General features: G+C 36.8%; 1 protein-coding gene and 1 pseudogene across 2 annotated transcripts in view; both read right to left on the minus strand.

Annotated features, from left to right (window-relative positions):
- KLF8 (KLF transcription factor 8) overlaps positions 1-26,907 on the minus strand; it is a 71,288-nt gene that overhangs the window by 39,064 nt on the left and 5,317 nt on the right. Inside the window, exon 1 of one of the 2 annotated variants that reach the window (XM_022563592.2) lies at positions 13,961-14,600. The exons of the other annotated variant lie outside the window; for it this stretch is intronic. Within the exon in view, the coding sequence (XP_022419300.1) occupies positions 13,961-14,032 (72 nt within the window). The 5' untranslated portion in view covers positions 14,033-14,600. Of the gene's footprint in view, positions 1-13,960; positions 14,601-26,907 lie in introns of those variants that run through there. 2 annotated transcript variants of the gene reach the window in all.
- On the minus strand, positions 25,338-26,676 carry LOC111169406 (transcription factor Spi-C pseudogene; annotated as a pseudogene).

Below are 26,907 nucleotides of genomic sequence, written 5' to 3' on the forward strand. Positions count from 1 at the left end.
AATTCTCATATCAGACAAAATAGACTTTAAAGTAATGAATGTTACAAGAGAAAAAGAAAGACACTACATAATCATCAAGGGAGCAATCCAAGAAAATATAACAAATATAAATATATATGCACCTAATATAGGAGCACATCAATACATAAGGCAACTGCTAACAGCTATAAAAGAGGAAATCAACAATAACACAATAATAGTGGGTGACTTTAACGCCTAACTAACACCAATGGACAGATCACCCAAACAGAAAATTAATAAGGAAACATAAGATTTAAATGACACATAGACCCGCTAGATTTAGTTGATATTAATAGGACATTCCATCCAAAAACAGCAGATTACATTTTCTTCTCAAGTGCACACAGAACATTCTCCAGGATATATCGCATCTTGGGTTACAAATGAAACCACAGTAAATTTAAGAAAATTGAAATCATATCAAGCATCTGTTCTAACCACAATGCTATGAGATTAGAAATCAGTTACAGGGGAAAAAACCATAAAAAACACAAACACATGGAGTCTAAACAATATGTTACTAAATAACCAAGAGATCACTGAAGAAATCAAAGAGGAAATAAAAAAATACCTAGAGACAACTGGCAACACAAGCACGATGATCCAAAACCTATGGGATGCAGAAAAAGCAGTTCTAAGAGGGAACATTATAGCAATACAAGCCTACCTCAAGAAACATCTCAAATAAACAACCTAAACTTAAACCTAAAGGAACTAGAGAAAGAAGAACAAACAAAATGCAAAGTTAGCAGAAGGAAAGAAATCATAAGGATCAGAGAGAAATAAATGAAATAGAAACAAAGAAAACAATATCAAAGATCAATAAAACTAAAAGCTGGTTCTTTGAGAAGATAAACCAATTGATAAACCATTAGTCAGACTCATCAAGAAAAAGAGGAAGAGGCTTTAAATCAATAAAATTAGAAATGAAAATAGGAGAAGTTACAACAGACACCACAGAGATACAAAGCATCCTAAGAGACTACAATTAAATCTATGCTAATAAAATGGACAACCAGGAACAAATGGACAAATTCTTAGAAAGCTATAACCTTCCAAGACTGAACTAGGAAGAAATAGAAAATATGAATAGACCAATGACAAGTAATGAAATTGAACCTGTGATTAAAAATTTTCCAAAATATAAAACTCCAGGACCAGATGGCTTCACAGGTGAATTCTATCAAACACTTAGAGGAGACCTAACACCCTTCCTTCTCAAACTCATCCAAAAAGTTGCAGAGGAAGGAAAACTCCCAAACTGATTCTATGAAGCCACCATCACCCTGATACAAAAACCAGACAAAGATACTACAAAAAAAGAAAATTACAGACCAATATCATTGATGAATGTACATGCAAATATCCTCAACAAAATACTAGTAAACAGAATCCAACAGCACATTAAAAGGATGATACACCATGATCAAGTGAGATTTATCCCAGGGATGCAAGGATTCTTCAATATACACAAATCAATCAATGTGATACACCATATTAACAAACTGAAGAAGGAAAACCATATGATTATCTCAATAGATGCAGAAAAAGCTTTTGACAAAATTCAACACCCATTTATGATAAAAACTCTCCAGAAAGTGGGCATAGAGGGAAATTACCTCTACAAATAAAGGCCATATACGACAAACCCACAGCAAAGTTCATTCTCAATGGTGAAAACCTGAAAGCATTTCCTCTAAGCTCAGGAATAAGACAAGGATGTCCACTCTCACCACTATTATTCAACATAGTTTTGGAAGTCCTAGCCACGGCAATCAGAGAAGAAAAAGAAATAAAAGGAATACAAATTGGAAAAGGAGAAGTAAAACTGTCACTCTTTGCAGATGACATGATACTATACATAGAGAATCCTAAAGATGCCACCAGAAAACTAATAGAAGTAATCAATGAATTTGGTAAAGTTTCAGGATACAAAATTAATGAACAGAAGTCTCTTGCATTGCTATACATTAATGGTGAAAAATCTGAAAGAGAAATTAAGGAAACACTCCCATTTATCATTGCAACAAAAAGAATAAAATACCTAAGAATAAACCTACCTAGGAAGAAAAAAGACCTGCATGCAGAAAATTATGACACTGATGAAAGAAATTAAAGATGATACAAAGAGATGGAGTGATATACAATGTTCTTGGATTGGAAGAATCAATATTGTGAAAATGACTATACTACCCACAGCAATCTATAGATTCCATGCAATCCCTATCAAATTACCAATGGCATTTTTTACAGAATTAGAACAAAAAAACCTTAAAATATTTATGGAGACACAAGAGACCCTAAACAGCCAAAGAAGTCTTGAGGGAAAAAAAAACAGAGCTGGAGGAATCAGACTCCCTGACTTCAGACTATACTACAAAGCTACAGTAATCAAGACAATATGGTACTGGCAAAAAAACAGAAACATAGATCAATGGAACAGGATAGAAAGCCCGGAGATAAACCCATGCACCTATAGTCAACTAATCTATGACAAAGGAGTTAAAGATATACAATGGAGAAAAGGCAGTCTCTTCAATAAGTGATGCTAGGAAAACTGTACAGCTACATGTAAAAGAATGATATTAGAACACTCCCTAACACCATACACAAAAATTAACTGAAAATGGATTCGAGACCTAAATGTAAGACCGGACACTATAAAACTCTTAGAGGATAACATTGGAGGAACACTCTTTGATATAAATCACAGCAAGATCTTTTTTGATCTATGTCCTAGAGTAATGGAAATAAAACCAAACATAAACAGATGGGACCTAATGAAACTTAAAATCTGTTGCAAAGCAAAGGAAACTACAAACAAGATGAAAAGATAACCCTCAGAATGGGAGAAAATATTTGCCAATGAATCAACAGACAAAGGATTAATCTCCAAAATATATGAACAGCTCATGCAGCTCAATATTAAGAAAAACAGAGAACCCAATCCAAAAATGGGCAGAATACCTAAATAGACATTTCTCCAAAGAAGACATACAGATGGCCAAGAAGCACATGACAAGCTGCTCAACATCACTAATTATTAGAGAAATGCAAATCAAAACTACAATGAGGTATCACCTCACACCAGCTAGAATGGGCATCATGAGAAAATCTACAAACAACAAATGCTGGAGAGGGTGTGGAGAAAAGGGAACCCTCTTGCACTGTTGGTAGGAATGTAAATTCATACAGCCACTATGGAGAGCTGTATGAAGGTTCCTTAAAGAACTAAAAATTGAATTTTCGTGTAACCCAGCAATCCCACTTCTGGGCATATACCCAGAGAAAACCATAATTCAAAAAGTCACATGCACCCCAATGTTCATTGCAGCACTATTTACAATAGGCAGGCCATGGAAACAACCTAAATGCCCATCGACAGATGAATGGATAAAGAAGTTGTGGTACATATATACAAGGGAATATTACTCAGCCATATAAAGGAAAGAAATTGGGTCATTTGTAGAGACATGGATGAATCTAGAGACTGTCATACAGAGTGAAGTAAGTCAGAAACAGCAAAACAAATATCGTATATTAACGCATATATGTGGAACCTAGAAAAATGGTACAGATGAACCGTGTTGCAGAGCAGAAATTGAGACACAGATGTAGAGGACAAATGTATGGACACCAAGGGGGGAAATTGGCAGGTGGGGTGGTGGTGCTGTGATGAATTGGGAGATTGGGATTGACATGTATTCACTGATGTGTATGAAATGGATAACTAATAAGAACCTGCTGTGTAAAAAAATAAAATTAAATTAAATTAAAAAATTTAAAAAAATTGGGTAGAAGATGAATAGACATTTTCCAAAGAAGACATACAGATGGCCAACAAGCATATGAAAAGATGTTCAACGTTGTTAATTTTCAGAGAAATGCAGATCAAAACAACAAAGAGATATCACCTCACACCTGTCAGAATGGCTATCATCAAAAAGTCTACAAATAACAAATGTTGGAGAGGATGTGGAGTAAAAGGAACCCTTCTGCACTGTTGCGAATATCAACTGGTGTAGCCACTATGGAAAACAGTATGGAGATTCCTCAAAAAGTTAAAAATACAACTATCATATGCTCCAGCAGTTCCACTCCTGGATATGCATCAGGAAAAACAACAACAACAACAAAAAAAACACTAATTCAAAAAGATACATGCACCACAATGTTCACAGCAGCACTATTCATAACAGTCAAATATGGAAGCAACCCATGTCCATCAATAGACGAATAGATAAAGAAGATGTGGTATATATATATATATATATATATATATATATATATATATATATGTATATATATATATACACATACATACACACACATATACACACAATGGAATATTACTCAGCCATAAAAAATGAAATTCTTCCTTTTGCAGCAACTTGGATGGTCCTGGAGAATATTATGCTTAGTGAAATAAGTCAGACAGAAAGATACTGTATGATATCACTTATATAAGGAATCTAATATATAATACAGGGAATTCCCTGGTTGTCCAGTGGTTAGTACCCAGCACTTTCATTGCAGGTTCAATCGCTGGTCGGGGAAATAAGATCTTGCATGCTGCATGGCACAGCCAAAAAAATAATAATAATACTACTATCAAATGTATATGCAAAACAGAAACAGATTTATAGATATAGAAAACAAACTAGTGGCTACCAAAGGGGAGTAGACAAATTAGGGGTAGGGGATTAAGAGATAAAAACTACTATGTATAAAATAGATAAGCAACAAGGATATATTGTATAGCACAGGGAATTATAGCTATTATCTTGTAATAACTTCTAATGGAGTATAATATGTAAAAATGTTGAATCACTATGCTGTACACCTGAAACTAATATAATATTGTAAGTCAACTATACTTCAATTAATAAAAAAAAGGTCAAGGATATTGTGGACTGTTTACTGCCGTTGCCAAGCAATATCTGGGCCTTGAAGATGGCTTTGGAGATAGTAGTGCTACTTAGCCAGTAAACAAGCAAGACTCCATTCTCTATCAGGATCATACTGAGCTGTAGGAGTTCTGAATTATGAGAGATGTTCAGGAATGCAGCCCTTACACAAAATATGACTATGCTTTATTTTTGGAATATGAGAGAAAGTGAATTTCAAGGAAAGGCTGGGTGAGATAAAAGATAATTGTTTTGAGGAGGGGAGTGACATGGGCAGAGCTATTTCTGTGATATTTAACTAGCTCCTTAATGAAGGATAGATTAAAGAAGGAATAAGACAGGATTTAAAGAGGTCAAAATGGAAGCATAAGGAAAAATCTTGGTAAGACATTTATGAGACAATTGGATAAATTTGAATATTAACTGCATATTGGATGATATTAAAGAATTATTGGTAATTTTTAAAGTACTCAATCCATAATATCATTATCCACAATGTCATTATCAAGTGGTATTATGGTTATGATTTTAAAATTTTAGATGAAAGATAATATGGGCCTAAACTCAGAGAATGATGACGGGCAAGAGTAGGCAGTGTTCTCTTGTTCTGACTTTCTTTAAAATACCCTCAGAGCATGATGAGCATGAATAAACGCACCAAGAAGTACCCACATTTTACTCACAGAATTTAGCCAGACAGCCATCTGCTTTCTCCCTCTGCTATGCTATGATATTTTTGGTTTCTCGATTTACAAGACCTCATCCCAACTCACGCCTTGTTTGTGGTCCACATATTGCTTCAATCTGCCCCTCTAAGACATGTCTTCTGTGATTTGTCTCACTGTTTGACATACTTCTAATGTAATCCATCCTTCATGGGTGGATTCACTCCATCCAGGTAAGGTGAGCAGTAGAATTCTGTTGGTGGGGAGGGGGAGGATGTGGAGAAGTTGTCAAGAATGGCTGTGCTGAGCTTAAAAATTCCTCCTCCTCTGAATCCCTCATATAAACTTAAGCTCCTATTTTTCCCATATTTCCTACTTGTCCCTTCACTTAACTAGCTCCTTTCCCAGATTAAAGAGGCAGACTCCCAGGAATGTCTGGGATAACAGAGATTATCCTGATAACACTGAGAAATAGAGTTACAACAGAAAGCATAAGAAGAGGTTCGGTTGGGAATTCCCTGGTGGTCCAGTGTTTAGGACTTGGGGCTTTCACTGCTGTGGCCTGGCTTCAATCCCTGGTCAGGGAACTAAGATCCAGCAAGCAGTAGGGCATGGCCAAAAAAACAAAACAAAACAAAAAACAAAAACAAAAGGTTAGGTATAATATTGTTTTTCTAGAAGTATATAGACTGTGGGTGCAGATATAGAAATAAACAGTCTGCCAGTATACATTAAGGAAAGATTTAGTTAAATTTTCAGGGACTTTCTGGACTCTCGGCTTTAGTCCCAGAAACCTAAGGAAGCTGAAGTTCTGAATGTTAAATATAAAATGGAGATTACTTTGGCAACCTCACTATCTTTTGCTAAATAGAGGCCATCTCCTAGACCTTGAGTGTTGCCCAGAATAATGTCATGGGTTCAAGGCCTTGTGATTAGCTAGTACTCAATCCACAGTTATTCATTATATTGACAAACATATTATTCAGGAAAATCCAAAATGGAAACTGACTGATGAAAGTATAGAACTTGAAGAACATATAGGCTATTCTTATTGCCTTGACAAGATAAGATGTTGCAGGGTCCTGCTTCAGCAAACCATCATGAGTTGTCCTTCTGTAGACCAAGTCTGCCCTGTGGTCTAACAAAAACCCTGTCCACAATAGGGCTTCAGTCATTACTCTTCTTCTGCCATCATCACAGGACTTTATATTTTTTTATTTTTTTTTAACATCTTTATTGGAGTACAATTGCTTTACAATGGTGTGTTAGTTTCTGCTTTATAACAAAGTGAATCAGTTATACATATATATATGTTCCCATATCTCTTCCCTCTTGCGTCTTGCTCCCTCCCACCTGCCCTATCCCACCCCTCTAGGTGGTCACAAAGCACTGAGCTGATCTCCCTGTGCTATGCGGCTGCTTCCCACTAGCTATCTATTTTACGTTTGGTAGTGTATATATGTCCATGCCACTCTCTCACTTTGTCACAGCTTACCCTTCCCCCTCCCCATATCCTCAAGTCCATTCTCTAGTAGGTCTGTGTCTTTATTCCTGTCTTACCCCTAGGTTCTTCATGACCTTTTTTTTTTCTTAGATTCCATATATATGTGTTAGCATACAGTATTTTTCTCTTTCTGACTTACTTCACACTGTATGACAGACTCTAGGTCCACATGACTTTAAAAGAAATGTTGGAAGACCAGTTGTTTGGGTTGTATTGTTTTAATGGTAACTTCCTCAAATCATATCATCACATATTTCCTTCTGTCCATATCACTTTCAAGTGTACCTGTTATGCCTAAGTGAATCCAGCCTGTAGCAAGGATTCTCCGGCTTGTGAATACTGTATTCTGCCTGTATGCTCCCTCAAGAGAACAGACTGTGCTTGAAAGCGGCTCTCAAGGTTTACCTTACCGTTTCTTGCTTTGTGACATGAAAACATAATAGGATAAGCATTCCATATCTACATATTACTATAGTGAATGATTTTTGTGTGCACTGAGATTTCTCTTTTAATACGGTCAAAGTAATTTTAATAAGAATTTCAATATACTGTCTGAATTCTTTCATATTTTGAATATAGCTATCCTTATGGTTAAAGAAAAAACACAGACTATCTGGTTTACCTTCTCCTTGTACATAGCATACTATACTTGAAGGTTCTGAAAAAGATATAACATAAGAAGTGAGTATGTTTTCAGCCCTAGACTTTCAGAGATTTTTAAGAATTCTCACTAAGATGACTCAAGATGGCTCCCCATTCCACTTTTCATTGAATACAATTACCACAGCTTTGAAAGCTCATCTGAGGATTGATCTAAAGCTGTGTCATCAGATTTTTCTCTTTAAATCAACTCTTTTAATTTTCAGTATTGTGTGATGACTTCAGGTTTCAAGTGTTCTGTAGTCAGTCAGTACAGAACTCTCTCTCCCTCTTCAAATAAAGAGAATACTTTACCCATTAGATATTTTAAAACTTCAGGCTGCAGCTTTCAAAGATTTCTGAGTATATGAAGGAGCTTAGGTATGGGAAAAATACAGAAACTTGGGGGTAATTTGCAGAGAAGTTTTAATTTCCACAGTCCTTCCTCTCAAATGTCCAGAATTCTAATCAGACTTTAAGGCAATTTGAGTTGACAAAAAAGAGTTATTTATTGATATATCACCACAGAGGTTGGATAAAGGCACCTACTGCCTTCAATTCTAGAAAGAAACCCAGAGAAAAGGTGGTTAATTTCACAATTACCTAAGCTCTTGAGCATTTGATGAAGATAGGTAGAAAGGCCTTGGGAGGTGGAGGGTCAGGGAAATCCATTGCTTAAAACAGCTCTGATTTAGAGCTTGAAAGTGGGAAGGCAAGGCTAGAAAGAAAATGAAAGAATAAAATACTCCAGACAGCACAGCAGGTGGAAAGGAGAGGAAGGAGTATTGTGATGGTAATAAGATAAAGCTCAGAGGGCTTCCCTGGTGGCACAGTGGTTAAGAATCCACCTGCCAAGGTAGGGGACGCAGGTTTGAGCCCTGGTCCAGGAAGATTCCACATGCCACGGAGCAACTAAGCCCGTGTGCCACAACTACTAAGCTTGTGCTCTAGAGCCCGCAGAACACAACTACTGAGCCTACGTACCACAACTACTGAAGCCCATGCGCCTAGAGCCCATGCTCCACAACAAGAGAAGCCACCGCAATGAGAAGCCCGTCGTCCGCAACGAAGAGTAGCCCCCGCTCGTCGAGAAAAGCCTGCGCACAGCAACGAAGACCCAACACAGCCAAAAAAAAAAAAAAAAGATAAAGCTCAGGCTCCTCCCAAATAGAAAGAGGAAAGCTGCTCTTGTACACAGGTCTCTTCTAGCTTTGCTCTGGGTTTAGACTAATCATTTTCATGCCCAGGTACACATGTATGCACATATATGTGCACATTCATTGTTTAAATAAAAAGTCACTTTAACCCTCTGAATCTCCAGTCCTTCTCCAATAAGGACATCATGTGTTTGGGTATTAGAGAAAGGAGAGGTGGATGGAGTTGGATATTATTAGAAAGTTAGACCTCATCTAAACCTAGAGGGAATTCAAATTTTACTTCCCACCATCACAATAGCATCAGGAAATGAAACACTGTAAGACAAAAGAATTAATCAATTTGTACAAACTAATGAAGTAGGCAATCCTAAGGGACTGGGAAAAAGTATCAAGCATAGTAGCAGCTACATCCAGGCAAAATGAGGTCAGAAATGCATATATGTAGGTATATACATATGTATGCATGTATGCATATGTGTATTAGGTATTTGATAATAAGATGAAACATTTTTTCTTCCTTAGAACATCTAAGATTGTTTTTGGTTGGTGCATAGATAAATTATTTTATTTAAATAGTTATATATTTATTTATTACATATTAGAAAAGTATATACATAACACATTGTAGTGGGCTGAATGGTTCCCCCAAAAGATATATTCATGCCCTAATCCCCAGATTAGGGGATTCTCCTTGATTATTCGGGCAGGCCCTAAATTCAATAACAAATAACCTTATAAAAGACACACAACTACAAATAGAACTACCATATGACCCAGCAATCCCACTACTGGGCATATACCCTGAGAAAACCATAATTCAAAAAGAGTCATGTACCAAAATGTTCATTGCAGCTCTATTTACAATAGCCAGGAGATGGAAACAACCTAAGTGTCCATCATCGGATGAATGGATAAAGATGTGGCACATATATACAATGGAATATTACTCAGCCATAAAAAGAAACGAAATTGACCTATTTGTAATGAGGTGGATGGACCTAGAGTCTGTCATACAGAGTGAAGTAAGTCAGAAAGTGAAAGACGAATACCATATGCTAAAACATATATGTGGAATTTAAGAAAAAAAATTGTCATGAAGAACCTAGGGGTAAGACAGGAATAAAGACACAGACCTACTAGAGAATGGACTTGAGGATATGGGGAGGGGGAAGGGTAAGCTGTGACAAAGTGAGAGAGTGGCATGGACATATATACACTACCAAACGTAAAATAGATAGCTAGTGGGAAGCAGCCGCACAGCACAGGGAGATCAGCTCAGTGCTTTGTGACCACCTAGAGGGGTGGGATAGGGAGGGTGGGAGGGAGCAAGACGCAAGAGGGAAGAGATATGGGAACATATGTATATGTATAACTGATTCACTTTGTTATAAAGCAGAAACTAACACACCATTGTAAAGCAATTATACTCCAATAAAGATGTAAAAAAAAAAAAAAGACACACAGAGGAGACACACATAGAAACTCAGAGAAGAAATCAATATGAAGAAGCATGCAGACATTGGAGTGCTGAGGCCACAAGTCAAAGAACATCTGCATCCACCAGAAGGTGGAAAAGGCAAGGAACAGATTCTTCCCTAGAGCCTTGGGATGGTTTGAGGCACTCAAAACACCTTGATTTTGAACCTCTGGCCTCTAGAACTGTAAATTTCTGTTGTTTTTAGCCACCCAATTTGCAGTAATTTGTTGTGGCAGCCCTAGGAAACTAATACCCCACATCAAACCCAAAATTCTCCAGACTGCTTAGGACAAAACTAATATAGGTATTTATTTATTTTTACTGATCTAATTTTTTAAGTAAGTAAATAATATTGATGATAGGGATATGGCAGAAATTGTGAAAGTGGTACACAAGTAACTGAAGTTTGGGAGACAAAGAATATCACTGTGTAAATGAGATATTTACATGAAGCTCTTGACAATTAGAAAACAAGTAATAAACAGAGCCACATGAGTGACTGATACAGATAATTTAGCATTCCAGGAGTTCAGAGCACTAGAGATTAGTGAGAGTTGGGGTTATCAATGAAAGTTTTTTATGGAAGAGATGAAATTAGAATTTGGGTCCTACAGAAAGTGTGTGATATGGTAAATTAAACAGGCTGAATGAAACACATTCCAGAAAGAAAGAATGGTATGGGAAAATGTGGCACTGAGAACCATTGAGAAATGAATGACCCATTTATGTAATATTATAGAAACATTGTTAATTTTCCTGGGTATATTAGTATTGATGTAATTATGTAGGAGAATGTCATTACTTGTAAGTGATGCATGATGAATTATTTAGGCTTGAAGTTTCTTGATGCAAGTTACTTTCAAAGGTAATAAGTGAAAAAGAGAGAGAGAGAGGGAGAGAATCACAGGGAGAGAGGCAGAGAAAGAGAGAGAATATATTCAACTATGTGAAAATATGTGCCAAAATGTTAACAATATTAAGTTGGAGGGGGGAAGATATGTATGATACAATATGAACCTTAAATATGCTCATACATTTTTTCCAAGAAATCCTACTTCTGGGAAATAATCAGAAACCATAAACAAAGGGCAGGTGACAAGCAAGTACTCATTCATTATATGGTATGGTGATGTAGGAATTCAAAGAAGTGAGAGCAGGATGTGTGTACTGAGCTAGACACCCATCCACCAATCCTACCTCATGACATAAACAAATCATGTAATGAACCAAACTAGGAGGCTTTTGCCCACTAAGATGTTGCCAGCATTGTACTGTTATAGAACACAAGTTCTGGGCCTGGGACATGGTTAGTGTTTTCTGGTCATGTACCACAAGTACCCTAGCTTTACTAAAAACAAGATATCTTGGAAATGGCAAGAAACAAACAAAACAAAAAATGCTTAGATCATCTACTATCCAGAATTTTCTATACATTGCACTAATTTCAAAGTGACCTCAAATTTTGGAACCTTACTCTACTTAACACATGGAAAAACATTTTTTGAATTGTATTTAGGTGTACTGAGATTTCAAAATAAGATAGCTATGCATGCTTGACAACATTTCACTGAATTTTTTTATTACAAGTTTAATCGATTTTTATCCAACACTTATACTCAGCTTCCTCTTAGTATTTACTACAACAAAGCACCCGCAACCAGCAGAAGTTTTGCAATAATTAGCAACTTTTGATGTGCTAATAGTTCCTAAATGGCAACAGCTACAAGTAAGGTAAATAAGACATTGCATTGGATTTAATGTCATTAAAACAGTATAAGGGCATCTCATCCATATGCACATGTAACAAACAAATTCAATTGTACACCAAAGGCAAAGCACTTAATGATTAAAAACATTTTTTTTCTAAAATATGACCCCTAAATGTCAGCCAGATACTTTATCTGGTGACTTAAGTAAAGAAACAGATCAGTACTGGATACACAAAACTGTATGCTCAATTTTACAGGCAATTTAAGGGATTTTCAAGGATAATTTTGACTGTATTTGGTTTTCACTTATGCAATAACATTAGAACTCAACCCTGAGCAAGATGGGACTTCAACATCTAACACAGAGTGCTTAGCTGTAAAAACCAGGTAATCTGTTTTGAATCCTTGTTCGGGAATGACCAAGGTCACAACTTTCTTATCTGTAAAATGGGAACATTAAGAATACATATCTGTGATGGTTAATTTTATGTGTCAACTTGGCTGGGCCAGGTGCCCAGATATTTGGTCAAACATTATTCTGAATGTTTCTGTGAAGAAGTTTTTTTGGGTGAGATTAACGTTTAAATCATTGAATTTTGAATAAAGCAGATTACCCTCCATAATGTGGGTTGGCCTCATCCAATCACTTGAAGGCTTCAATAAACAGACTGATCTCCAAGGAAGAACAAATTCTTCCAACAGTCTGCCTTTGGACTAGAACTGTAAAACCTCTATGGCTCTCCAGCTCGGCAGCCTACACCATCAGATTTTGGATACACTAGGATTCCATAATCATGTGAGCCCAATTTCTTAAAATCTTTCTCTCTCTGGGGTGTGGAGAAAAGGGAACCCTCCTACATTGTTGGTGGGAGTGTAAACTGATGCAGTCACTATGGAAAACAGTATGGAGTTTCCTCAAAAAAACTAAAAATAGAGTTGCCATATGATCCTGCAATCCCACTCCTGGGCATATATCCGGGACATAGAGAACAGACTTGTGGTTGCTAAGGGGGAGAGGGTGGGGGAGGGATGGATTGGGAGTTTGGGATTAGCAGATGGAAACTATTATATATAGAAGGAATAAACAACAAAGACTGTATAGCACACGGAACTATATTCAGTATCCTGTGATAAACCATAATGGAAAAGAATATGAAAAAGAATGTATATATATATATATATATATATGTATGTATGTATAACTGAATCACTTTGCTGTACAGTAGAAATTAATACAGCATTGTAAATCAGCTATACTTCAATAAAATAAATATTTAAACATTCTTTCTCTATAGATAGGTAGATAGATATAGATATATTTGGATAGATCTATAGATATAGATATATTTTTATTTTATATGTAAAGATATATATTTATATAATATATATACTAATTATATATATAGACAGATAGATATAGATACAGTAGATAGATATAGATAGATACATATTTTATGTATATCTATAGATAGAGAGGAATTGAGAAATACACATTCTGGTGGTTCTGTTTATCTAGAGATCCCTGACTAACACACTACCCAACAGTTATTGTGAGGATTAAATAAGGCATTGCATTTAGTCTTCAGAATGCCCCAAATATGAACTAGTGCTAGATAAATGACTGCTGTTGTCTACGAAGTGTGTAATCTTGTCCCTATAGCCTTGATCCCAAAGGCTATGCTTCTTTTACGCCAGATTTACTCCCTATTTGAACCAGAAACCCAGGCATCCAGGTACCTCCTGGAAACCTCCCTTCATTCACCCCTTCTCAGCACCCAACATGTTGTTAGAAAGAAAAATGAGCTTCAGCTCTATGACAATTACCAGATACTCAACACTATTATGGCTCAATATTAGTATCTCATTTTCTTGATAACTGACCTGTTTGAATATATGCTTTGAGCCACCTTCTGAATTAAGTTGGACCTCCAAGTTGTTTATGAGTTGATCCATATCTGGAAAAGAATCAAGGGAAAGATAATTTAAAAATAAAATCTAACCCACTATACACATACAGTATGCCATTTACGCCTGGTTACTCCTGTTTGTATTCTATGAACATTATTTTTCAGGACTTACTAGATACTGAGAAGTCAGTATTTGGACAACACTCTAATTTACATATTCTACTCACCAAGATAGCTCTGACTGGTCCCCAGCAATACTAGCTGCCTCCTCCCCTCACATCCTGTATGCACATGAATCTGTTTCTTCCAACCTGTCCAACTAGTACTACCTTCACAGGAATATCATCATAGCTACATAGTTTCCAGAATCCTCCCCTTCCTGGCCTAGTTCTCATTCTAAAGAGTTCCATGCTCCTGTGTGGACATTTACCCTAATGAACTTGCTTACACATCAGCGCCGAATCTCTCTAAAGAAGCATTTTATCTTCCTATTTCTCTTAAACATACAAGCCAAGTGGGGTTAATATAAGCAATTTTTAATTTCCTTTTTAGATACTTTTTCCTCTTTTTTATTTTGTTTTTATTTTCTGTTTTTTAGTTTTTTTTAATTGAAGTATAGTTCATTTACAATGTCATGTTAGTTTCAGGTGTACAGCACAGTGATTCAGTTCTCTCTCTCTCTCTATCCATATATATATATATATATATATATATATATATATATATATATAGCCAACTAAAACAATACTCACAACCTAAAAGTTGAGAGTTACGCTTTATTTGGCAGGAAATTTTAGGACTTCAAGCCCAGGATGCAGCATCTCAAATAACCCTGAGAGAACTGCTCTGAGGAGGTGAGGGGGAAGCTAGGATATATAGGAGCTTTGCAACAAAGGGCAGGTAGTTGGAACATCAAAAGATTACTGTTAATTAAAGAAAACCAGAATTCCCAGGTTAAGGAAATGATTGTGATGGCATAGAGCAGTTGAATGAAGCCACCAAGTGTTTAATTTTTCCTCTTATGAGAGTAAACACTTGGTGGCTTCATTCAGCTGCCCTACACCATCACAATCATTTCCATCATTAGTACCTACCAGCACCTCTTCAACCAGATTTCCTTTGATTTATCTACATTCATCAGAGACGAAAACATTGGGTAAGAAAGATGAATTCATAGCTTGCTTTTGACTTAATTGGTCAGATTTCAGATTACACTGTCTCCAAGTCAATTACAATTAGTTTCCTCATTTATGACTTGGTTGCATTTCAAAAGACAGTCCATAAATCAGTTAATTGTTTTGGATGTCAACTACATTTACCCATAGAAATGTTCATTTTACAGGTCACTTCACAATATCCTTTTTAAGACCGAATGCAGTTAAAATACAGCAAATGAACAACCTGCAAGGATACAAATTATAATACAGTCACACAAAAAAGTAAAAGATAAACTTATAAATAATTCCTTTATTTATTAACTGTCAGGAATTGAGGAAACCAGCTCTAATTAGATAATTAGATAGGCAATAACACACAATGAGTCTTCTATTGAGATTATGAGGAAAATTTCTGAGCCACAATCAAAGAATTTGGAGAATTCTGACACTCTAAAATATCTCCAATTTTATCTCAAAACAATTTCTTTTCTTCGATCTAAGTATATGAGTAGAACTGCTCACATATACATTCATCATTCACTAAATATTTATGCATATTACTACGTGTCAGAGTTTATACTAGGCACATTTTTATCAGTTTTAGATCTGGGTCAACCAGACATGGAGAGTCAGCAAGTATAGCAGAGAGCACTGACCTGGGAGTTAGATGCCCAGGAATTATATTCTATAATCTTTGTCAAGGCATTTTTTTTCTAAGCCTCAACTTAAAATTAAAAGATTTAAAATTGTTCTCTGCAGAGTCCTAAGGCTTCTATGAAGCCTTTTTAGGGGTAGGGGTTGGGGTTAATGAAGGAAGAAGCATAGTAAGGCATAAGCACACTAGAAGTCAGATGCAGAAAACTCTAATTTCCATTAGACTGTAAGCTCTTTGAAGTCAGAGATTTTCATCTTTGATTGTTTTTTCAGTGACGTATTTCAAGGTCTTAGAATAGTGTCTGGCACATGGTAGGTGTTCAATACATTTCTGAAAGTTTTTGATGAATGACAGAAAAGGAAAATGAAGTGTGTTTTCTCAAGTACAGGAGTTGGACAAGAGTGGGAAAGAATAAAAGAAAATTAGAGAGGTTATGTATGAGAGATGTTTGAAGTGTAATTAACTGTGAAGTATGAGATGCCAGAGAGGGCAGCCTTTTCTGATTTTAAGAAGGAGGGGAGGGGACTTCCCTGGTGGTGGTTCAGTGGTTAAGAATCCACCTTCCAATGCAGGGGACGTGGGTTCAACCAAGCCTTGTTATTTCTAGCCAGGACAACTTACAAGAGCCCTCTCCTATCTGGTCTTCCTCAATTCCTATGGATTATGAAACAACAGGGTTGAGGAAGCAGAGTGACTTTGACAAGATGTTTAGCCCCTGTGAACCTCAGTTTCTCTACCTGCGTAGAGGTAGGGGAAATGACATTGATTTAATAGGGTAAATGAGAGGATTCTATGGATTAGTACATGTAAACTCACTTAAAATAGTTCTTGGCATATAAAAAGTTTTCAATATAATTAGCTATTGTTATCACCACCACAATTATTATTGTTGATGGCCAGAATCTCTCTTTCTCTCTGGCCCAGAAGAATAGCTCCTAGGAATCAGACAGGTTGTTTATACTCAACGTGCTTACAAACCTTCTCCACCTCCTATATTTACAATCTAAATTGTTTAGCACCACTATCAACACATTCTCAGTCTCAGTGACTGAGGGTCAGTCACCTTTGACCCTTCTCTCTCCATCTCCAGCCAATTGGTTATCAGCAGCATAAATTCTACTTCAGAAATATCTCTTAAACCTAGACCTTCAACTCGCAGCCACTTCCCCTTCTAGTCCATATATCACATTGCCTAGGGTCATATCCTGGTTCTGCAACTTCTTAACAATAAGATTTTGGGCAAGTTTTCCTTTGTTCCCTTAACTGTAAAATGAGAATAATAATAGTACCAGCTCATAGGATTTATCAATTTAATATGTGTTCAAATGTTTAAAACAGTACCTGGCACACAGGCATTGTCTGTTTCCCTTACCATAAGGTGAGCTCCACAATAGTTACCTCGTCTTGTTCTTCTCTGTATCCCTTTCTTTTAGCAGAGTACTTCCTCCATACAATGTGCTAATGTCCAGTGAATGAATGATTATGGGAATAAGAGTGGTTATTTAATGGCAAAATATTATAATATAAAATAATATTATTTAATAGCAATAATCAAGGAGTCTGAAAAATACTTTTTGTCCCACCCATATCACAAATATTTTAGTCAAATTGCACAAGGAGGATAGTTGACAATTAGGAATGTCTCAGCCATTTCTGGTTAACGTACTCTCCATAGAAAAGCCAATTGGAATAGCCATTAGATAACCCAGGATAACACTTTAAATGTTGGTAAAAAATGAGTAAAGGGAAAGCTATCAGGAAGGTGTATAAGCTTCTCTTTTTTAAAAAAATGTTTACTTTAATATTTTGCCAGACAAAATGTAAAACAGAAGGAAATTAGGGCTTACAGAACAGTTAAAGAAAGCTCAGGGATTTTTTTTAAAGTGCTTTATAAACCTTTTGCTTTCCTCTAGAGTTGGAGTTGCTATTCTAAGTGTCTGAGACTAGACAGCTGCTCAGAAACTGTGAGATAATTGGTCAGGAAATACCCAAAAGGGGTTAGGGTATGTCCTGGGCCACTGAGATGTGAATCACACAGGCAGGAGAGCTTCAGAAATGCAAGTTACCTACTTAAGATAATAACCATTATTCTGCTTGAATTGGCTCTTCAAGCCTTTGTGTCTAGAAGCTGGACTTTCTTGGACTTTCCTGGCAGTCTAGTAGTTAAGCCTCCGTGCTTCCATTGCAGGGCGGTGGTGGTGGTGGGGCCACGGGGTTCAATCCCTGGTTGGGGAACTAAGATCCCACATGCCGAGTGGCATTGCCAAAAAAACCCAAAAAAGGTCTAGAAGCTGGACTTTTTGGTCCTTCTTCTAAGGAAGGGAGTACTGGAGGAGGAAATAAAGGAGGCGAGAGCGAGGACTGAGCCCTATCCACAGCAGGTCAACATCTCATATATGTAGAACCTCACAAATGATGCTTCAGGGACCATGACCATAGAAATTTCATAAGATTATACTACCTTCGTCATGTTCGAAGTTTATTTTTTTACCCACTGTTTTCCACAGTGAGCTGCTTGTTTTATGAAAGTGAACAGTGCCTCCAAGGGACAGGAGCAGGTGACTGACTAGTAAGAACACATCCCACTCTTTGGCCAGCACTGAGGAGGAAAAAAGTGTCTAGGGATGAAGTGAGAAGTTAAGTCTATAAGGAGGGAAGCAGAGCAGAGTCACTGGAGCCTACAACTATCAATACAAAAGAAAGCAAAGCTTTGGGAATCCTGACACTGACCTATGAAGGTACCTAGTAGTTAACAAGACAGAGCATGTTGACAATACAAATAATAATCCCTCATGTGCAACTACATAGCTTTACAATAGGGAAATGGACAGCTTTCATATATCATTCCCATTTTACAGATAATGAATTTGGAGGACCAAGGTCACATATTTTAGCAGTGATGGAGTCAGAACCGGAACTCTTATCCTCTAACTCAAATTACAGTGCTCCCAAACTACTTTCTAATATCCCAAATCTGGTGAGCACCTTATTTCTAGAAAACTGCTTGCTAAAAGAAAAACAAGTTTAAGGACAACAAGTCAATTATTTTGGAAGATCTTGAGAAATCATGCACTTTCAGCCTCTGACCCATAAGAAATTCTGGAATTGCTCGAAAAATGAAAATCAATGTTTTAGGGTTTTGAGATTATAGGTATTTTTATTTTTTTTATTTTTTATTTTTATTTATTTATTTTTATTTTTTGGTATGCGGGCCTCTCACTGTCGTGGCCTCTCCCATTGCGGAGCACAGGCTCCGGACGCGCAGGCTCAGCAGCCATGGCTCTCGGGCCTAGCCGCTCCGCGGCATGCGGGATCTTCCCGGACTGGGGCACAAACCCGTGTCCCCTGCATCAGCAGGCGGACTCTCAACCACTGTGCCACCAGGGAAGCCCCAGGTATTTTTAAAATAGTATTTCTTATGTCTTTTATATTAGAAAAAGGTAACTAAAGGACAACTAGATACACATATATTTTCAGACAGTTTAATTATATAACTTCCAGGGGAATAGAGAGTTTTACAATGGGTCTCTGGGAAAACCTTCAAGATTGAGGCTACTCTGAGCATGACATTAACAATAGAATGGTGATAAAAGAACAATAATTACCAACAGTCACTGAGTACTTACTATGTGCTAGGTACAGTGCTGCTAAAAGAACAAATACTTATATTAGCTCATTTAATCCTCATAATTCTAGGAACGGGCACATTATTTCCCCATTTTTAAAATGAGGAAACTGAGACAGAAAGATGAGGTAGCTTATCCCCAAATCACCCAGCTAGTAAATGGTAGAACTGAGATATGAACCTCAGCAGTCTAGAGCTATAATGAAGCTATAATGCTCCATGACCTGGGTGCCAGTGAGATCTGCCAACCTCTGCTTGAAGATTACATAATGGGGGGGGGTAAATGGTTGCTAGAAAAATAAATACTTAATAAAAGGAGATTGCAAGATCCTCCATTTTCTCTCATTTCTTCCAAACAGGGTCATATCTATCACCATAGGAACGACTGGACAACCCAAACTCAAAGAATCTCCACTTGTGGCATCTCAGCAGGTAGCTCACTATGAGTTTTCTATTCAAGAGACTCAACATACACAAAATCTGGAGGGTGTCTGAGGTACTTAGTCCAAAGTATAGGAATCACCACCAGAGCAGGTACTCAGAAGTGGCTCCAAGACAAGAAATGCCTGCAGCTTGTTTTCTCAGCTTTCCTGAGCGAGATTTCAGTAGGGGCAACTGAAATGTTTAAAAAAAACAACAACATGAATTTAAGAGGAAATAACATATTACCACAAAAAAACTGAAGACTGACAGCACATACCACGTGAAAGAAAGAAACAGTATTGCATCATTACTACAATAGCCAGCTAAGCTTGAAGCAGTGAAGTAATGTGAGGTAATAAAAAGATAAGGTGATAAGAAACACCAGAAAAGAGCTGTATGACTTTGGGCAAGCCATTTGACTTTTCCATGCCTCAGTTTTCTCATCTGCAAAATAGAGATATATCAGCTTGGCCCTACCCCTCAGAGGGTTGTTATGAAGACCATCGTGATAACACATATAAAATTTCTTTATAAGGTGTAAATGTGAAATCTCCATATAAGTTTTTAGGAATACTTTTGTCAGAAAATCCAAAACTAAAGTACATAAAAATATGTACAATACATACAGTCACATTTTAAAGATCCAAACCACTCACAATAACAATACCTAATCTTATGAATTTTTATATGTTTATCTCCATTCTCACATGAGTTCATGATCTACAGGATCATCTGCAAACCTTCCAGTGCTTTCAGCCACTTTCATTCCCCCCAGATGCTGATGTTAAGCTCCATTTTCTTTTCCACAGAGAAATCCAAATATGCATGAAAGAAAAATCACCCTGGAATGTGCTAGAGATTAAGATTCTTGATTCTGGAAAAGAAGAAAGCTAAAGAGAATTATTATAAATGTCTAAAACTAGTGGATTTGAGGTTCAATGAACTCCAGGCCTGAGTTTTAGTTCTAGTTTAATTACCAAATTGTTGAATAACTTTGGACAAGTCCCATCACTTAATACAGACAGTAGAAATAATTCTTGCTCACAAGGTCACTGTGAACCTCACAGGATCATTGAGAGGATCAACTGAAAGAACAGATTTAAAAGTATTGTATAAATTAACCTCAGATTTCTAGAACTAGTTCCCTTGTCTTCCATCAAACAGGTAAATTTATTTTTTTAAAATAATCTTACATGCAAGAAACTGATAGAACTTATGTTAAAAGTGCTATAGTTAAAGAAAGCAGCATGAACAATGGGAAAATCTTTTACCTAGGAGCTGGAGACCTGGGTTCTAGTTCACTGTTATCTAGGAATGTCATTTTGAGTAAACTACTTAGCCCTTTTCAGATCTCTTCCATAACACTCTATGATATACGACAGAGGACATCTATGAAAGAGCTATAGTTTTCCAAGTTTCTGCTTAATCTGTGAAGCTGATATCAAGAAAGACAATTAAGTTCTCCACAAACCATTAGGCAAAACTGAGTTCACTCCTACAGCATTAAAAAAAAAACTTTTTATTTTGTATGATCACAAATGCGTACAAAAGTAAAGATGAATCCCACGTACCTGTTCCCACCTATTCCCAGTTTCAGTGATTTTCGGCTCATGGAAAATCTTGTTTCATTTGTACTCCCGACTCACTTCTCCACCTCAATGGCTACTTATAGGTAAATCCCAGATATCATTTCATTCCTATGGCATTTCCAAAGGGACATATTTAATTTTCACAATCTCTGTGAGGTAGGTACTACTGTTGATTCCATTATGCACATGAATAAATACAGACTCAGAGAAATTAAGTAATCTCAAGGTCACATAGCTGGTAAATTACTGGGATTTGAATCCAGGGATGATGTCTGATAGCAACACTCTTTTTCTCCCTTAAAGTAATTGCTACTATCCTGCACTTTGAAATAGTTTGATGATGTTGAAAATAATAATACTGGATATTTTTTATACATTAGCAGTATGCTCTACTATTGAACATCTGAAAAGAATATTAAAAGATTCCCACTAACTGTGATGTTAATCATCAGACAAAACCTCTAGGAATACAGAGCTCCAGCTTGGCACTGAGGCATTGGTTTAGAAAAAGGACAAAAAGCCACAGCAATACAAGCTCACTGCTCTGCACCATCATGTAAAATCTCATGCAATCCACTTCATTACTTTATACTATTGTTTCATGCAACAGTCTCCTCCAACAAATTAAACATGGTGCCACTCCAGCAACCAAAACGAATGTACAACACAGTGGTCTTTGCTCATGCTTAGTACAGTGCTTAAGGGCAGAGACTTTCTCTTTTGAATGGTCTCTCCACTCACTGCCTGAGCTACCTGGCTCAAGAGCACCAAGTCTTATAAGAATCCTGGACCATCTCAATTTATAGGACCTACAGAGGTCATGTAAATGAAGGTACCAATAACAATAATCATTATTGTTATTTTCAAGGCTCCATATTGATTCTAGGATCTCGCTACAAAAAACTGGAGGAGCTATATTGTACATATTTATCAGAACTAGTTTTTAAAAAAAGAAAATGAATAGATTCATATCACACATTCTTATTCTAATTGAAGATGAAACAGCTAAATCATTGACAGCACAGAAAGAGACAACAGAGCTGGAATAATCAGCCTCAAATAAATAAAAGTTAAGTCTCTCTTCAGTATTGTGAAGACCTTTCTGAGGATATTGTACCTTGTTTGTGTTTGTATTTCAAGGGAAATGAAATGGAAGAGAATTGCAGAAAAGAATGAAAGAAACTCTAGAGAAATAAATGATAATTTTTTAAAAGAAAAAAATGGAGCTAGGTCAAGGAATTTGGATGGTTACATTTGGAAAAAAGGAAGTAAGGGAAAGGAAGGCTGTCCTGATAATTGCCTTCAAAGGCACATGTTAGGTATTAGGAGAAAACAGAACTGCTATATTATTATTGGAGATTACAGTTGACTTAAAGAGGAACTTACTGATGATAACCAAGTCTTTATAGATAACTTATTAAATAGCCAACGCTGTAGTAGATACTGTGTATATATACAAGAGGGGGAGCAGATAGTACCAAGCTTCCACCTGGTCTCTACATTCTGGGAGTTTTGCAGTGTAGGTCAGATAGAGAAAATTGGCAGCCCACTGCAGATGCTGGCCTGGTTCTCACTGTGATGTTAAAAAAATAAAATCAAATTAGCTGATAATCTTTTATTTTCCCTCACCCCTATATTTATTTATTTATTTATTTTTAATTTTTAATTGAAATATAGTTGATTTACAATGTTGTGTTAGTCTCAGGTGTACAGCAAACTGATTCAGTTATATATATATTATATATATATTCTTTATATATATATATATTCTTTTCTCTTTTTTTACATTCTCCTTTAAAAGCAGATTTCTATTTTAAAAAACTCCATTTCTTGGGACCTCCCTGGTGGCCCAGTGGTTAAGAATCTACCTTCCAATGCAGGGGACATGGGTAAGATCCCTGGTCAGGGAACTAAGATCCCACATGCCTCGGGGCAACTAAGCCCACATGCTCTAGAGCCCGTGCGCCACAACTAGAGAGCCCACGTGCCACAGCTACTGAGCCCTCGTGCTCTGGAGCCTGTGCGCTGCAACTACTGAGCCCATGTGCCACAACTAGAGAGAAGCCCACACACCGCAACTAAGAGCCTGCACACCAAAACGAAAGATCCCGCATGCCACAACTAAGACCCGACACAGCCAAATAAATAAATAAATATTTTAAAAAAAATTTCCTTTCTGAAAAAGTTGAGAGATCTTACAACATGGAATCTACATTGGCACAAGAGAAAAATTACCTGGAGTTGATAAATGGCTGCCCCCTTTATACAGGACATGCTTCTGTCATTTTATTGGGCCCTGTAGAGATCTGAGCTGCCAAGTCTATGTAGTGAGACATAACTATGCATAAAACAATAACAACTAAATATTACAAGATAATAGATGCTAAAGTGATTAATTATGATTTGAAGCTAGGAACACTAATTACAAGAGGAGATAACTGAAAGTAGAATAGTCAGAAAAAATTCCAAAGAAATGGTCTGTGGTGAGGTCAGCCTTGAGGAACTAAGCTTGGTCAAGAAGAGACAGAAAGGAAATCCAGAAGAGAGGAAGAGTAGACTATACACTCTGTGAAGGCAAGGGTCCCATCTAAATTGTTCACTACTCTAACCCCAGCTTCTAGCATAATGCCTGGAACTTTGTAGGCACCCAGTAAATGATTGTGGAGCAAAGGAAAGTGGCATAATTTTTAAAATGTGTTTTAGATGACATATTCAGGCAGTGGTCTACAGAATAGAGAAGGCCAAAGAACCAGGGTAGAACTAGAAACTATTGGAATACTTTATGTGTATCATGGTAAGAGCTTACATAGGTGTCACAAACTCAATACCTAGAGGGGTCAGGCAGGTTAAGATCACCTAGGCCAGATAGGAAATATGGTGAACTGAGAACACATGTCCTGTCTAAAAGGGAAAGAAGGAAGCAGGTCACCAACTCCAGGCAATTGTTGACAAGAGGGAATACGGGTTGGTATCTTCTGATTATTTAAGAGAAGCTGGAATTCTAGAGTTTTAAGTAAAGTATGATTTTTAATTTTTTAAAAGTTTTTACTTTTTATTTATTTATTTTATAGAAATATAGTTGATTTACAATATTAGTTTCAGATGTACAATATTATATTAGTTTTAGGTGTACTACATAGTGATTCAATATTTTTCTAGATTATACTCTATTCAAAGCTATTATAAAATATTGGCTATATTCCCTGTGCTGTACATTACATACTTGTATCTTATTTATTTTATACACAGTAGTCTGTACCATTTAATCCTCCACCCCTATCTTGCCCTCTCCCTCCTTCCTTCCCCTCACTGGTAACTAATTTGTTCTCTATATCTTTAAGTCTGTTTCTATTTTGTTATATTCGTTTGTTTCAATTTTTAGATTCCACATATAAATGATAACATACAGTATTTGTCTTTCTCTCCCTGACTTATTTCACTAAGCATAATACCCTCCAGGTCCATCCATGTTGTTGCAAATGACAAAATTTCACTCTTTTTTATGGCTGCGTAGTACTCCATTGTGTACATATACCACGTCTTCTTTATCCATTCATCTGTTGGTGGACACTTAGGTTGCTTCCATATCTTGGCTATTATAAATAATGCTGCTATGGGAGTTCCCTGGTAGTCTAGTGGTTAGGATTCTGCGCTTCCACTGCAGAGACCTGGGTTCAATCCCTGGTTGGGGAACTGAGATCCTGCAAGTTGAGCAGTGTGGCCAAAAAAAAAAAAATGCAGCTGTGAACATTGGGGTGCGTATATCTTTTAAAATTAGTGTTTTCATTTTCTTTGGATGTATACCCAGGAGTGGAATTGCTGGATCATATAGTAGTTCTAGTTTTAGTCACTGAAATTTTTAAAGCCATGAATGTAATTTAGCAGGAACACTATCACAGGCAATCATTTTTTGTTTTGTTGCAAAAGCTGTTGGATACATGTTAGAATGATTTTTTTTGTCTGTGTGTATGACAGGAAAATAATGTTTACATCAATATGTAAATCAAAGCCTCTCCACTAGCATTATTAATCTAGAAGGAAGTATTACATAGACAATAGTAAAAGGAAGGACATTTAGTCTATATTTTCAAATGGGACTTGATCATTTTAAAGTTGTTCACTGGCAAAATTTTTCACCAAGTTAGTATAGATTATATGCTACTTCATAAAAGATAGCAATAATTAAGTTTGGGTTTTTTTGTTTTGTTTTTCAGTATTTGCTTTCAGAGAAAAATCCTAAAACTTGTAGGGATTTCTGATGCCAGAAAATTTTGATATTAAGAGTATATTTAGCAATTGGGGTGACTTAGATCATGGTAAGTGGCGAATGTATAATTATAATATGCATTCCAGTTATTTAAACTGAGGTATCCTTGATCAGGTTGAACATACTGTGAGTAGAAGATCTCTTCTTCCAAGAAATAAAATGGAGACAGTCTTTGGAGAATGGCCTTACTGAATTGGTAAGTTAACTTTCTCCGGATTTTGATGACTTCCCCACTTCTTCCATAATTCCTCAGTGCTCTGGCCATTTTCTGGTAAGTCATGGTCTTCTGGTTGCCTTTTCTTTTCCCCCAAATTTGGGGAAGTTTTTCTTTGTTTTTTGATACAAACTGAAAGATGCCTTTGGTTTGATCTATCCATTGAATACAAGACCCATCTCGGGATTACACAGGGATTCATGAAGGTATTCAAACAGTCAGAGCTTCTTCCTGCCTTTTCCTCCCTTTTGCTGGAGAAGAGTAGGTTGCACCAGCTGGTTTTCAGGGATGTTCTACAGAAACTGATGAATATTTCTTTCAAAATAGAGGTCCACAGCACTGTTTATTACTCTTCTCCAATTGTAGACTGGTTCCTCTGTGGGCAGCACACCATAGCTGTTGGAATTTCCTCTGACATGAGAACAGTGGTTGATGAAAGCCAGGTAATTTTTGTAATCTGAGGAGTACTGAAGATCACCAGTTGAATGTTGCCTCAGTACTTCAAAAGCATCTTCAAATGCTTGACCCAGCTTGTCTTGTTCAAAACAAGTCATGCTTCATTAATAAATTGACAATTCTGTCAATCTGAGGCCAATCTAACATTTAGGTATACTCCAGGTGGAAATAACTTTCCCCTCTCAAGCGCAGGTTGGCAACACCCTTCAAAGTATGATTTTTCAAATGTTGGCAATCAACCATTTTTAAAAAGTGTGGGTCTGGGCAAATTGACCTACTGCTACAAACTGAATTGTGTCCCTCCCCAAATTCATATGTGGAACTCCCAACCCCCAGTGTGACTGTATTTGGAGATAAGGCTTTTACGGAAGTAATTAAGGTTAAATGAGGTCATAAGGGTAGGGTCTTCCTCCAATGGGATTAGTGTCCTTATAAGAAGAGACATCAGGGAGCTCACTCTCTTGCTCCAGGAGCACAAAGAAGAGGTCATATGAGCACACAGGGAGAAGGCAGCCATCTGAAAGCCAGGAAGAGG

Source organism: Delphinapterus leucas, chromosome X (genome assembly GCF_059928025.1).
Source record: "Delphinapterus leucas isolate spDelLeu-1000000601 "Yukka" chromosome X, BTC_Dleu_Yukka2, whole genome shotgun sequence".
Lineage (NCBI taxonomy): Eukaryota > Metazoa > Chordata > Mammalia > Artiodactyla > Monodontidae > Delphinapterus > Delphinapterus leucas.